Source organism: Dermacentor silvarum, chromosome 2 (assembly GCF_013339745.2).
Source record: "Dermacentor silvarum isolate Dsil-2018 chromosome 2, BIME_Dsil_1.4, whole genome shotgun sequence".
Taxonomy (NCBI): domain Eukaryota; kingdom Metazoa; phylum Arthropoda; class Arachnida; order Ixodida; family Ixodidae; genus Dermacentor; species Dermacentor silvarum.
In genome coordinates, this window is record NC_051155.1 from 178730174 (window position 1) to 178745352 (window position 15179).

The following is a 15179-nucleotide window of genomic DNA, read 5'->3' on the forward strand; positions in this document are numbered from 1 at the left end:
ATTGGGCTATTGTGCACAATGCGCAATTTGGATGGGGCTACTATCCTTTGGTCAAGCTGGTGCAGGACAAAGCTGGTCCGCACCACATAGCATGGCCAGATTGGAGCACATGAGTGCGAGTGCCCACTCCAGCCCTGTCGTGCAAATAGCCATTACAGTTGTATGTAGCTGTGTCTGCAGCGTAGTGTAGATGTTGTGGCCAACGTGACAAGCACGCTGAGGACAACAGCGTGCTCAGATTGGTATCTGTGGGGGACGTGGCTCAACGCCCAAGCACCAAAATATGAAGAACAGTCGTTTGTTTCCCGAGTTGCACACCCTCAAGGTGTGTCGCCATCACCGTTGAAGCTCGTTATTTTAGGTATCTTCTCAACGCGAGTCGGGAATGCGGCATCCATCGCTTGGCCGGTGTGCACGTTGCCGAGGTTCTCGCACAAGTGAACATGAGGAAAATTGTACGACCCTTGGAAATTGTGTGACTTTCGTAGAGATAAATGTGAAACGAAATGTGCTACTCATGTCACTACTCATGTGCTACTCATGCTACTCATGTCACCCACCTGGGGATGACCATCTTCGTCTGCTCCTCAAATAAAGTTTATTTCTCCCTCTCCCTAAATGTGACAGGACTGAGCTCTCTACTTGAACTTTTTGAATCTGCTATACCTTGTAATTCTGAAAACTCTCACTTCTAGTGTGATGCTGGCCTTGCTGATGGTGCTGACATGCAGCCTACGGGAGACGTAAGTTGCCACGTGTCTCAATTTGAGCTAGCGAAGTGACCACAGGCATAGCATTGCAATTCTTGCAGCTGTTAACTTGTAGCCAATATATATGGACCTTATGCTTGACTGTTTAGTTTAGTTAAAAAGCTTTCAACTTGGTCATGAAGATTTATCTGGCTAGACTTCTGACCATTTGACTGTGTGCAGTTGAGTGTTTACGCAAGTCTTGAATATTTAGCATGGTGACTTGGCAGTTTTTATTTGTGTTCCAGTGCAAGGTGCGGTAAGTTTTTTCGGGCTGCAACTATACTAATAAGTTGTAAACAACAAACCTTACAGAGCCACTGTCATATCAGTGCACTTTGTTTGCTTCAAACACGCAGCCCACCTATTCTTTGGCTCAGTGCATAGTGCATTTTCCTATTGTTCTGCCAATATACATGTGTAGAAGCGTTCTGCTAACCACGCTTAGACCAGCTAAGGAACAATTTCTTTGGAGTTCGAACTGAGCACGCAGAGATGCACTGGAGCCCTGTCTGCTGTTCGGGTTCAACAGCCGGGCACTTGATCACCGCATGCCTTGTTTGAAGTTTGTTCAGCATTGCCTTCGCGCCCTTAAACAGGAGATGTCCCCAATGCCTTCCCGGGTTATGTCTGAGACAGACAATGAAGAATCCAACGATGTGCCCTGCTCTGCCTTGGCAAGGGATGACAGCAACCTGTCATCTGCCTCTGGCAAAAAGGTCCGTCCCTTCTGCTCCTTTTCTAAGACCATACCCTCCATGAGGCTTTGCTGGAATGGAGCCAAAGGGAAGTTTCCTCACGATCTCTCTTCCCCTCCCCTTCCCCTCCTTCCCATGGCACGCAGAAAAGTACCAAGCGTGTCGTCACAGGTTACTTGCTGTTTTCAAGTGAAATCCGCAAGTCGATAGTGCAGTCCAACCCTGACCGCTCTTTTGGAGACATCAGTCGTCTTGTGGGCAATGAGGTGAGACGTGCCTGGCTCCCTCTGAGGCAAAGTCAGCTCCCGCTTCACAGTGCCACAGTGCACTCGCATCATGGCCTCATCATCGTTCATAACAAGCTTGCTCAATAACCCCTGCTTGCTGATCATCGCTTGCTTCTTTAACAGCTGACTCTGCATTCATTGCCTGCTACTGTAGTCACCTTCCATTGACACTCATCAGGAGCATGCTTTATTAGCATTGGTGCGAGCTCACATTTCTTTTCCTTTTTTTTTTCTTTTTTCTTCTGTCTGTTTTTTTCTGGCAGGGTTTCTAATTAACACTAACAATCCCAAATTAGCATCATATCAACTTCATGATTACCAGTGCATCACTTGCAAAGTCACCTTGATGTCTGCAAGCCATTTGTCTTTATGGCATGGATCTTCTAGAGCACTTGAACATCGTTATGCTTTTATCCAGAGCATGATGTTCTCATGAAATGGTTTTCCCTATGTGAAACCAGGACAGCCTTTGTCTTTCGCCATCTGGAACTAACTTCATTCAGGAAATCACCTGACAGGAGGAAGACTGCAACAGATGCTTTATTGTTAATGGATTTCACCTTGGTGGTGTAACCCTTTAAATGGGTAATAATTTTTCACTGCTGACCTTGCTTTGGGGACATTGTGTGCAAGTTCTGTGACCAAATCTAGGTCAGTATTTCCTTAACTTCATGGTAACAACATTAAAAACAGGATGAGGAAAAGCCCTGAAAGATGATTTTGCTCACCTGCACTGCCTGTGTGTTGAATAAGTACTGAAAGCATGAAAGAAAACATTCTAACAGTCATTGAAGCTCACTGTTGGAGTGATTCAAGCTCACTGTTGGAGTGATTCTCTAATGAAAGCCTTGATGTAGCATGTTGCAGTATTTTTGCAGCATGTTGCAGTATGATGTAGCATGTTGCAGTGTGGTTGCCCTTTTTTTGTCAAGTATATTCTTGGGTGGATCTTGCATATGAAGTAAATGGTTTTTTGTCCTTTGCCCTTGCAACAGTGTTGCGCAAAGCACCAGCAAACTTCAGCCTGCCCCTCACTTGTTTCAATCCTCCTAGTTTCCGCGGTCATAGTTGTTGAACAAGCCTGTTGCCACCACTGAATATGTATCGCATCATGAAGCGTGTTGCTAGTTTACCCACATCTCATGCCTGTCACTAACTTTCTTATTGCTCCATTGTTGACTGCTGAGGTGTGATCGGAGAGCTTTGTTTGTTTCGCGTTCTGTTCAGTTGCTGCAATGTCACAAAGTGGCAGTATGCAAAATTTGTGACATTGGAAGGGAAAGTGCAACCAATCAGCAAGCGGTGAGCTCCGTCCGGGGAGTTTATCGTTTTTGACGTCAAAATGACGACACACTCCTGTCAATCATTTTGATTATGAGAACATCGTCTGCTAGGAGTGGAACGCGATGAGAAATGTGAAGTTCAAGCGGTCATCCGCTCACTACGAGATCGGCTTCGTATGGCACGTCTGGTGAATTGGATTGGATCCAAACGGCGGCTGCAGCATGGTTCACTGCTTGCCAATTGGCTGCTCTCTCCCTCCCGTTCTCACAAAATCTGCATACTGCCACTTTGTGACATTGTAGCAACTAAACGGAATTCGTTTCGAACAAAGATCTCCGATTCTGCCCTTGGTAAAACAGGGCTACATTTTGGAAGCCTTTGCCATCCATAAAAATGGCAAGAACTACGTCGGTGTGCCTTCAGTACTGCTACACCACACTGAAATAATGTAGCTATCCAGTTTTGACATCGCTCTTCTAACAATGATATTGTTAAACAGACCCACACCCTGCCTCTGAGCAGTGTGTGGATCTGTTTAACGATATTGTCACGGTCTTCTTTCCCTTTACCGTAACATCACTCTGCACCTCCACCAAAATGTTGCAGGAAGAAAGCAGGCCCACGAATCTAGAATAATCTACATTTACAAGCAATGTATATGGCGCTCAGGCAACGGCCAGAGTCTTCATCTTCCTCTAGTTCTTGTCGCTTTCTTTCCCTTCATCATAACAATATCTTTTAAACGGCCCCTCACCAGGTCTGGCCATTTTGAGCTGACAACCACAGTGCATACAATGCGCACTAATGATCATGTCAGCAAAGTATTACACCACTACACCCTGTGAAAACAGCTGAAATTCAAACCAAATGTTTTGCGCCCTTCTCCTCGTGGGTGCTGCACTCCCAGCCGAAGAGCCAACATCATTCGCACAAGTGCGCCTACATAATTCGCAGTGCTATGACGTCACACACAGTGACACGTGTTTTTGAGAGTTATTCAAGGCAACAGTAGTTATTTGCTTGATCTGTTGCTTCAATAGGCAAATTAAAGTTTAGAGAAATAATAAAACACACAAATTGAATGTCTGCGTGCCTTATTTTACTTCGTACTGTAGAATGAGAGATATACAGTCAACTGCTGATTTTTCGGACTTCCTAGGGGCCTTCGAAAACTATCTGAAAAATCGAGCAGTCCGAAAATACGAATGCATGCCTTTTACTGCCCCCAAGCGCTCAAAATCGCCACAGGCACGTCCAAAATAACTCTGAAGGCCTGCCAGTATGCTTATTAGATGTATCGGTGCTCATACTGCTATAAGAGACTGCGTGTGCAACCGCCGGAATAGACACCGTGTCCGTGACAATTGCCCCTTCCCACTCTTGGTATGCTTCACCGCAATACTTCGCGTATGCTTCACTGCGTAATACTGCTGTATTGAGGCGAAGCTGACTTTTAGGAACCAGCATTATGCAACACCGTGCTTTTTAATACATTGGCGAGGATTACAAAGGTGGAATCGGCACCATTGCTAACAGCGGCGAATTGTTTCAATAAAAAACACTGCACCGAACAGAAAGGAGCTTGGTAGCAAACGTTGAAGTAGCTAGGCCTAGCGTTGCCGGGGTGGTGACTTTGGCTGCCTACGGATCTGCGCGCGAGAGCGCCGGTTCGAGGAGGTGAGATAATCAAAATGGCAGTGGTGGTGGCTACCATTAATGCTGTCTTGGACCTGCGGTCATGATAAAAAGTCCGGAAAATCGGAGGGTTAACGTTTTTTGCGTCCGAAATTTCAGACATTCTTATACACTGACTCTATGGGGGGGTACATGGCAGTGCCGCGAGAGGGTTTGAATCATCGGGCACATCTAAAAAATCGGGTGTCCTTAAAATCAGTCGTTGGCTGTACTTCTGTTTCGTCAGCTTGTTCCCACGTTGTGCTGTCGCGCGCACAGAGAACGAAACTGTGTCATTTTATAATATGTTCCAGCGCACAATCATGCTCTTTGATCCTCTCGCGTCTACATCAGTGTTTATGTGGCAGACACTGACTTATCATACCGCTAGTCTGGTGCCAGTGGTACAATGCAGTAAGGATGCATGAGCCAGGCCAGCCTCTCCAAATGTGCGCGCACTGAGGGATTCAGTTCACAGAAGCAGCCCGACAACAACATAAGTGTTCTTATGCACAGCTCGCAAGATCGTGCACAGAGTGAAACGAAACAAACGCAACAGCTCGTGGCGAGACAAGACTGTCACTGGAAGTGCACCGCGCAGCATAAATTGCGAGGGGGATGAGAAGGTGGGGACAGTGACGTGTACTTGATGCAATCTTCTGGCTCCAATATAGGAGAATGCAGGGGATGATCTTTGCTTCCAGAGGCTAGATGGTGGCAAGTGGGGAGAGTCTATGTTGGCAGTGAGCTCGCCTCCTGAAATAATGGTTTCACGACACTTTGACTATTTCTATCTCTGCTAATAATGAACCAATATGAAAAATCCTTGTGGTAGAACACTCCCTAGAGGGCACGTAACAATTTCCAGCATATAACCAAGATTTCCTATGTGGACTGGTGAGGGGCCCTTTAATAATTTCACCAGGGCCTGACAAACAGCCTCTAACCACACCGTATACATTGTTTGAGAAAAATGCATGATGTCAAATAAATGGTAAAGCATGCTGTAAAAGAAGAGACAGAAAGGGAGCAGCCCTGTGAATAAAAGTCACTAACATATATAACGTCTGCAGTGATAGTGATAGTTCCATTCTTTTATGCTATTGCCTTTTGTGGTTAGTGCCACTAAGATCAAAGAGAACCAGCACGCATTTTAAAGAAACCTTCTTTAAGCAGAGTGTGCCATCTAGTTTGGATGCACACCCACCTGACCATGTAAGTGTGTGGAATGTAAGAAACCATGAGAATGTTAAACTTTCTCATGGTCACTATGATAAAATTGAAGAGTGCAATCTCTATTTTTCTGTGTGGCCTCTAAATTCTAAGCTGCGCATTCAAGGGGGCAAGGAAATTAAAACTTCATGTTCTGTGCACCTCAGAAACCTTTACCGTCAGTTGTACCTTAATAGAAAGGACAGCATGTCACAATGGCATACACTGCGCCAAAGTGCAGTCTATCAATCTATCAGTCTATCTGTGCAGTCTCCCATCAGGCATTTTCTCTTTGATCTACCTTCAGAATAACACAAATCCATCCATTGTGTTTCTGCTCTCTCCTACTTTGCTTGGCAGTGGCGCAACCTGCAGGCGCCACAGAAGGCCGACTACGAGGAACGGGCGTCTCGCCTCAACCTCAGCCAGGAGGACACCAACGACAGCCTTCCCCAGAGCCCAGCTTCCTCATCAGCCCACGCTGGGGGTGGGGTAGCAGGGGGAGGAGAGAGCAGCCGCGATGCCACGCGTTCCCTGTCATCCACGGGGAGCATGACGCCTGCGCCCGGTGATTTTGCCACCCTCTCGACCACAGTGTATGAATGTCAGTGGGACGGTTGCGACGCAAGCTACGACAACCAGCAGGACCTGGTGGACCATTTGGCCCAGGACCCCAATGGACAGGTGTACCAGTCCTATTTGGGGTTCAAGGGTAAGCGTGAGTGTTCCCGTTTTCGTCCACGACCCTGATGGCCTCCACCCCTCCGGGCGTAATTTTTGCTTTTTCTCCATCCCTTTCCCTCCCACTGTCCCCTGTTGCATGGCAGCGTCTTACGTTCTTGCATGGCAGTATGTTTGTCTGCAGTGCTTTTACATGTGGGCTTGTCGGTAGCATTGCACCATTGAAGTGTGATACGAGCACGAGGACTAAGAAACACAACACCACATGGTGCATTCCTTAATGCTCATCTTTGCTGTTGCACTGTGTTCACCTAGGTTACTTAGTTTTGCTTTTCACACAAGTCCTCTTGAATGACTGTAGACCGAAGCAAATTGGCTTCGTTTGCTTTTAGAGTTGCCTGTTTTGCAGTTGGCACTAGCACACATGCAAGTTGCTGTTCAAACCGTGGGGTGCAAAGCAGCTTTTTTTTTTTTTTTTTTGTCTTTTTCTTTTAAAGGCTTCGTGTAGCATTTACATTCACCCATGTTGTTCACCTTCTTGAAATAATTAAAGAAATCACTGCTAGTTCGATAAATTTATTGCGGTCTCATGATAAAGATTAATATCAATGCTACAAATTACTGTGAAGTGCAGTTGTGGCAGTCCCTGATTTATTGTAATGCAGAATTCATGGCATAAAAGACATCAGAATGACTTGGCCTGACGACTTTAAGGAATAAAGTGGACAAGCACTGCAGGTGTTTGCAGGCAGTGAAATTATTGATTATATGACAATAGGTATTTTATGAGATGTTGTTTATTTCTAGCAGCAGTCATTATCTGTTGTCATCCTTGTATACCTTTGTCATAATTCCACATGCCGTCACCTACAACACTGTTACAGAATGATATCTTTCAGGAATTGAGCACAGAAAATGTAAAAGCAAGCTGTGGCTTCCCGCTGCCAGTTCTACGTACCCTAACACATATTGTGACAGTGGGTATTTTTTGGCCTGCAAAATGTGTTTAATATCTTGTTTTAGGACTGACATGCACTGTACTTTGTTGCTCTTTCCCAAGGTTTTCGTGCAATCAAACATCCTCCATAATTTTCCCTGTCCTTTCCATTTCCGTGCATGTCACTGGATTTGTCAACCAGTTAATGGTGACACTCAGGTATTTTTGCAGACAATAACGAGTTCCAGTGCCTCTGGGCGAACTGTCCACGCGTCAAGAAACAAGTCCCGTAAGTAACATTCTTTATGCAGTTCATTTCAGCCATTAGTGCGACAACCTCCCAGTATTGCTTAGTTTATACTCCAAAGCTTTAGACTGTAACAGGCTTCAATGTGTGTCCTTGCAAATTTTAACTTTCAGCAGAAAGACAATTGCAACAATTTTTTGTGGGGAGGTGATCTAGGGATGTTCATATTTAACTGAGTGATGCTCAAGCTCTTGGCCATCATGGACCCTCGATCCACTTGGAGGTTAATGAGGGACCGCCCCTCTCTATTATGCACTAAAGAGCAGACATTCTGTTGCAGCTGGTAACAACCAAGAGCATGTTCCATTTTAGTCTGCCAGGGTTATGTCTCAAATGCTGCTATGTCCCTGTACATTAGAGCTCAAGCATGGCTAGGTGATGTAGTTGATATAAAGAGGAACAAGTGTTGACCAAGTCATGTAAAGTGAGAAACGCATAACATGTGCTTGGCATCCAACAGATTGGATGCTAAGTCAAGCCAAGCAAGTCTACGACAGTAATGAAATGGGGAAGTTTGTTGGCCTGGCGTGAGTTCAAGTGAAGCACAGCTGAGATGTCTGAAGATCTCAGTGATTAGGCTGATGATGATGTCAGTCGTGCTGTATTATTATAGATGGTGTCCACAGATGACGTCACTAGATGTCAGGCATTAAGATTCTGTTATAATGTCACAGTATCCATCTAGTGATGAATGTAGATGTAGTTGGCCTGCCAGAGGCCTTTGGGTTTTAATGACGGTTGGGGAAACAGTAATCGTTTTGTGTTGGGAGACTAGTAAGTGATAACTGGAGGCTTGGTGACACAAGGGAGAGAACCAATATGCCAGAAAGGTAAAAACAAGCTTGGTAGCATGTCTCGTTACCCGTTTCAAAGGTGGTACTCATGTCATCGTCCTCTTCACCTGGTAGTCACTTGTGCAGATCACTGCCTTGGTTTGCAAAGGCCCGGAGCTAGTACTTTGGTGTTGGCTTTTGTGTACCGAAAACTATTCCGGCAAAAACTTATTCAGCTGAAGGAATTCGGATATTGCCATTCATTTCAGCATATGAACTAGATATTTTGCTTCTCTGATGGCAAACACTGACAACTACAGCATGACAAAACTGCGGCCTCTGAGAATATGTTGCGCTGTGTGTTGTGTAGACAACATTCCACTTTGGGGTCTCGGTAGCCATGCAGAATGGTTGAATTTGCAGCGCACTGATGGAATGTTAAGAAGAATTGGAAAGCTCTTGATGAAAGCATAACATGGCATATAATATTGTATAATATGACATAAGAGTCAGGAGGGAGGTAGTGGCCGAATACTGCACCAGGGAGGCCAATTCCTGTTCTGGAGAGGGAGTGACTTTGTTGAAGCTTAGTGGGCTTTCCTAATTTGGTTGCACCTGGATTACTATAGCGCCACTCCATGCCTGAAAATGTAGTGGAGTGGAGGAGGATTCGAACTTACTACCTTAAGATTAGAAGCCGGGTATTCTACCTCTGCTCCACGCCACCACTAGTAGAAAGGTACCTATCAAGAAAGGGGTCAGGCTAGGAGACACAATCTCTCCAATGCTATTCACTGCATGCTTAGAAGAAGTATTCAGGCTCTTAGACTGGGAATGCTTAGGAGTGAGGATCAACGCCGAATATCTCAGCAACCTTCGGTTTGCAGATGACATTGTCCTATTCAGCAACAATGGGGACGAATTGCAGCAAATGATTGAGGACCTCAACCGAGAAAGTGTAAGAGTGGGGTTGAAGATCAATATGCAGAAGACAAAAATAATGTTCAGTAGCCTGGCAAGGGAACAAGAATTCAGGATCGCCTGTCAGCCTCTAGAGTCTGTTAAGGAGTATGTTTATCTAGGTCGATTACTCACAGGGGACCATGATCATGAGAAAGAAATTTACAGAAGAATAAAATTGGGTTGGAGTGCATACGGCAGACATTGCCAAATCCTGACTGGGAGCTTACCACTGTCATTGAAAAGAAAAGTGTACAATCATTGCATTCTACTGGTGCTAACATATGGGGCAGAAACTTGGAGGTTAATAAAGAAGCTCGAGAACAAGTTAAGGACCGCACAAAGAGCGATGGAACGAAAAATGTTAGGCCTAACGTTAAGAGACAGGAAGAGAGTGGTGTTGATCAGAGAACAAACGAGGATAGCCGATATTCTAGTGGACATTAAGCGTAAAAAATGGAGCTGCGCAGGCCATGTAATGCGTAGGATGGATAACCGGTGGACCATTAGAGTTACAGAATAGATACCAAGAGAAGGGAAGCGCAGTCAAGGATGGCAGAAAACTAGGTGGAGTGATGAAGTTAGGAAATTTGCAGGCGCAAGTTGGAATCAGATAGAGCAAGACAGGGGTAATTGGAGATGACAGGGAGAGGTCTTCATCCTGCAGTGGACATAAATATAGGCTGATGATGATGATGATGAATATGACATAGCTATATGCAAAGACATTGAGTGTTTCTGTGTCATTTATTTAAATGATGAATAACGCTCTGTGGTGGTCTAGTGGCTTTGGTTTTGTGTTCCTAAGCCCAAGGGTGCTGATTCAAAAGCCGGTCGCTGCGGCCGCATTTCGATGGGGGGCAAAAGCATCCGTGTACCTTGCATTCGGTTCACAATAAAGAACCCCAGGTAGTCAAAATTAATCGGGAGTCCTCCACTACGGCATGCCTCATAATAATATTGGTATTTCGGCACGTAAAAACCCAGAATTCAATTTTAATTTAATTCAGATGTCATTTCACTGTCTTGATCCAGCTGTTGCATTAATTGTGTCCACCACTTGGTTTCCTTCAGACCGTTCCCGAACATTCAGAAGCTGCTGCGACACGTGAGGGAGGTTCACGTCAAGGTCGCCGGGCGCATAGTCATGCCCGAAGCGAAGAACAGGAATATGATGCTCTCCAGGAAAAACCTTGGCTCGCCAGCCACGGCAGGTGAGTTGGTCATCACGACCATGCTGTCATTTCATTCACATTTCTGCTGTCACTGTAAATGCCTATCTACCAATCATAGACATAATCGATGTGAAACTGAAATGAAAGTTGCTATGGTACCCTTAGTGTGCAGGCAGTGTACTTCAGTGCTGGGAAAATCAGCACATTATGTCATGATACTTTGAAATGGGAACTAAAATGAAGGGAAATCATTTTCTCCCTCAAATTCTGATGTTGGTATCATTTTATTCTGCTCTTAGCAGTGGCAGTACCTCCAATCACTGTATTTGCACAAGTATCATGTCTGGGGATGTTTATTACCAACCATTTACAAAATATAATATTAAGATTATAATGTCGGATAATGGTGCATAACACAACCACTACTCTAATCTAAAGCTGTTGCATGGTGACTTGTGGTCCACCACAGCAAAGCGAGCCTGCATGGGACCACCTGTGCTTGTGCAGTAGCATGTGCAGATGCACATTGCAGTAAAGAATTTCTTCTCAGCGTAGTAACAGTCTAACACAATGCAGTGTGCTGCTAGATACACATTAACAGGGTCGACTATGCTCACACTAGATGAGCGTGCACAGGCATGCATCACGGTAGCAGTCCAGGCCGTTGAACCCGTCTGCTGCTGCTCATCCTTTACATTTCATTGTGCTCTTGCCTGTTTGCTGAAACATACCCCAGCTACGTACTCAAGTCTGTGTTTTTCCAAGGACGTTGAAAGGTTGTCTTTTTCACAACGCTTTGCCTGAAGTTTGAGCTCACCGCATTCTGCACCATGAAAGTTTTTTTTTTTTTTTCAATCTAATTATATTACAAGTATAGTAGCAAATATGACAGGAAGTGTTTTTTTCCAAGCTGTATAATTTCACAAAAGAATTTCACATTGTATTTGTGCAGATGCAGTACTTTTTAAAGAACCATTTGCATGTTGTACGGATGTATTTGTTGTCACTCAGTGAATCAACCATCACAGCACATGCACATCTGGTTCTGGTCTTTAAGAAATGCCCTCATGTGTGATGTGCATGCTTAGTGTTCTTTGTTTTGTTTGCATTGTTTGTGGTCGCAACTGTGTGTTTTTTTGTTTGTGAGCATGCATTTTAGACGTGGCTGGTGTGCATTTATTTTTGTTCTCGTGTTCTGTTTTGTAGCATTCCAGAATGCTTTCCGTTTGCTTGTTCTACATCTGAAGTCAGTGGCCCAGAAAAACGTCAGACCGCTGCAGTGGCGTAGCCAGAAATCATTTTTGTGAGGGGGCACGCGTTTGACTGGGGAGGGGAGCTAGGCAGACCACTTATGTACTAACACAGAAATTTCGGTGCAGATTGGGGGGAGGGGGCACGTGCCCAGTGTGCCACCCCTTGGACTGCCGAGTTCTTAGGTGTTAGTCATCTTGGTCAGAAATTCTGCTTAGGACACCAGTTTCAATTATGAAAGTAGTCTTTCTTAATACAGGTACTCTTTTATTTTGTGTGGTTTTATTTGCATTCCATCCATTGCTACATTTCTATCTAATCACCGCAACAGGTATGAAGTAGCTACAATTTTGAAGAAATTTGAAATCTAATTTGCGTAGAGTGTGGTGCATACTAATTTAATAGCCATACATGTGTTAGAGCCACACTCCCAACATTGAGCAATATAAAAAACAAAAATACATCCTTAATTTTTGACTTGTGCATATAGTGCACTTCCAACTTCAAGCAACTAAAATCATCATCATTATGTGAAGCAAGCAATAAAACCAACTTATCAAATGCCAAATTGTAGCCACTGTCTCATGTCAGTGTGCTTTGTATTTGCTGGTGTCATTCATTTCATTTTATATGAGCTTGTATGGAACTTTCATTTAACAAGGGCAAGAGCAGTTTCATAAAAATGTTAAGCAAAAAAAAGAAAAAACAATGTAATGATAGCCCTTGCATGTTTATTCGTGTGATAGCTGCCTCTATACAAAATATACTAAGCAAAGAAAGAATTGGCCACTGTAAGGGTCTGTATGATGATTCATCACAACATATAAGACACCACTTCATTAATCAGTCAGTTGCATGCTTCAGTTTGTGCATCAGCAGCGGTCATTGACTTTGGGCCACCATGTCGCACTGTGCTCGTGAGAAACATTGCACCCTACGTACAAATTGCGTGTTATTTGTTGTTTTGTTTTGTTTTGTTTTGTCTGCACTGCTCGTTGCTTGTGGGGCCTGCCGTGTCCAGCGGGTGTGCCTTATTCTACGCCGCCTCCGGTAGCGTCGCCCGCACCCATGGCTGCGGCCCCTCACCATGCCCCGCCCCCACACCACCATTATGGGTCCTCTCCCATGCACCCAATGATGGCTCAGCAGGGCTACCCAGGGCCGTTCACCCCGCCCCACCACTACTACATGCCACTGCAGCCACACCCCTCTCAGGGTAGGCAACTTGGGAAGAGTAGTGCGGCTGAGCGTAATGAGCAACATGCCCTCTGATAGGCTGCATGCATAGGTCGGCAAACTCACTCATGAGTCAACTCACTCAGACTCGGACTGACCCTTAAATCTTGGTGAGTAGAACCTTGGGGTAGAATTTTGGTGAGTCCGAGTCCCGATGAGGCCCTAAACGAAAAAAATATATATATATTTTGCGAGTGATTCTGAGTACCGTATTTATTTGAATCTAAGGCGAGATTTTTTTTTTTTCCCCCAGAATCCTTAAAGCCTCAATATCATCCTCTGTCTTATACGCGAATTTTGCCTTTAGGTCTGGCTTCACCTCATTGTGAATTTCTCCTTACAGTGTGGCTTTACGGCAGCGCGCTCCGATAGGCCGCAAAGCCACACCTAAAGGCAAAATTTGCAGATAACTCGCACTCCGCGTGGTGAAGCTCCGTTCCCTTCCTATTTCATGGTCGCTATTTTGCTTTCTGGCTGTATTAGTAGTTCAGCATTTCAGGCAATCCCTGCTGAGTATGAATAGTAGAACACCATTGATGCGTTTTTCAAGGGACCCTGAAAAAAAAAAAAAATGTAACAGCCGGGAAAACGTAACTGTGAGGAAGGCCACCAATTGCCACAGCTATGTCAGAAACAGCTCTGAATGGCTGCCAGTACAGTTGTTAGACGTCTCCGTGCTCGTGCTGTGACCGAGGACGGTGCTTGCGCACGTGTATAATTAAGGGACATGTACCAGGTTTTGCGACAGTGGCCCCTTTCAACTCTCCTGACCGCAATATTTTGCTTATGCTTTTGCTTATGCTTCATCGCATAACACAGCTCTATTGCGGCAAAGCTGACCTAAGAGCGCCAGCAAATACACATATAAGACCATTGCCGGCTCCAATATAAATGTAACACCGCACTCTGTGGATCTGGCTCATTGTGCGTGGTTCCGGGTAGGCTTCAACTGATGCATACTTTGCTTCGGGTGCTTCACCAACTGCTCTGCGCACATGTGCAGCGCCAGGCTTGTGCTACTTTTTGGTCGCTTACTGCAATGTGCCATTCGCTTACAGCAACGTACAAGCTGTCTACACCTCTAAATTTACGTGACCGCCACGTTCAAATGCAGCGCAAGATGCAGGAACATTACAGATTGGCGACGTATCAAGGGGAACATAATACAGTCAACGACCGATTTTTTTTTTTTTGACATGCCCGATAATTCGGACATCTTCGCGGCACTGCCACGTACTCCGTAGAGTTGATGTATGAAAACGTCTGAAATTTCAGATGTAAGAAACCTTCGCCGTCCGATTTTCCGGACTTTTTGCCATGACTGCAAGTCCGAAACGGCATTAATCGAAGCCACCACCGCCGCCATTTTGATTATCTCGCCTCCTCGAACTCACGCTCTCGCACGCAGATCCGCTGGCAGCCGCTAGTAGCCACCACCGCGGCAATGCTAGGCCTAGCTACTTCTACATTCACTGCCGAGCTTCTTTCTGTTCGGTGCCGTGTTTTTTCTTTGAAACAATTCGCCACTCTTAGCAATGCCTTTGTAATTCTCACCAATGTCTTGAAAACTGGGAAAGCGTGCCACGTTGCATAATTTCGGTTCCCGGAAGTCAGCTGCGCCTAAATACAGCAGTGTTAAGCATACGCGAAATATTACGGTGAAGCATATCAAGAGTGAGAAGGGGCAATTGTCACGGGATATGGTATGTATTCCTTAATTATACACGCATGCACCGGCCGCCTCTTAGCACAGTATGAGCTACGATGCTCCTAATAAGTGCACTGGTAGGCCTTCATAGCTATTTCAGGCATGGCTGTGGCAATTTGAGCCCTTGGGGGCAGTAAAGGGCATGCATTCGTTTTTCGGACGTTTTCGCTGCCACTAGGGAGTCCGAAAAATCGTACGTTGACTCTACATGGAAGTCAATGGGATTTAGGTCGGGACCGCGAAAACG

At 45.1% G+C, this 15179-nt stretch overlaps 1 protein-coding gene across 8 annotated transcripts in view; it reads left to right on the forward strand.

Moving 5' to 3' along the window:
- Nucleotides 1–15179, forward strand: part of LOC119442206 (protein polybromo-1-like) — a 101880-nt gene that overhangs the window by 81504 nt on the left and 5197 nt on the right. For 5 of the 8 annotated variants that reach the window (XM_037706991.2, XM_037706986.2, XM_037706990.2 and 2 more), the window contains 7 exons: nt 696–743; nt 1349–1468; nt 1594–1713; nt 6265–6622; nt 7754–7811; nt 10637–10776; nt 13010–13204. In XM_037706991.2, the coding sequence (XP_037562919.1) occupies nt 696–743; nt 1349–1468; nt 1594–1713; nt 6265–6622; nt 7754–7811; nt 10637–10776; nt 13010–13204 (1039 nt within the window). The remainder of the gene's footprint in view (nt 1–695; nt 744–1348; nt 1469–1593; nt 1714–6264; nt 6623–7753; nt 7812–10636; nt 10777–13009; nt 13205–15179) is intronic. The other 3 variants (XM_037706989.2, XM_037706992.2, XM_037706994.2) reach the window with 3 other exon arrangements.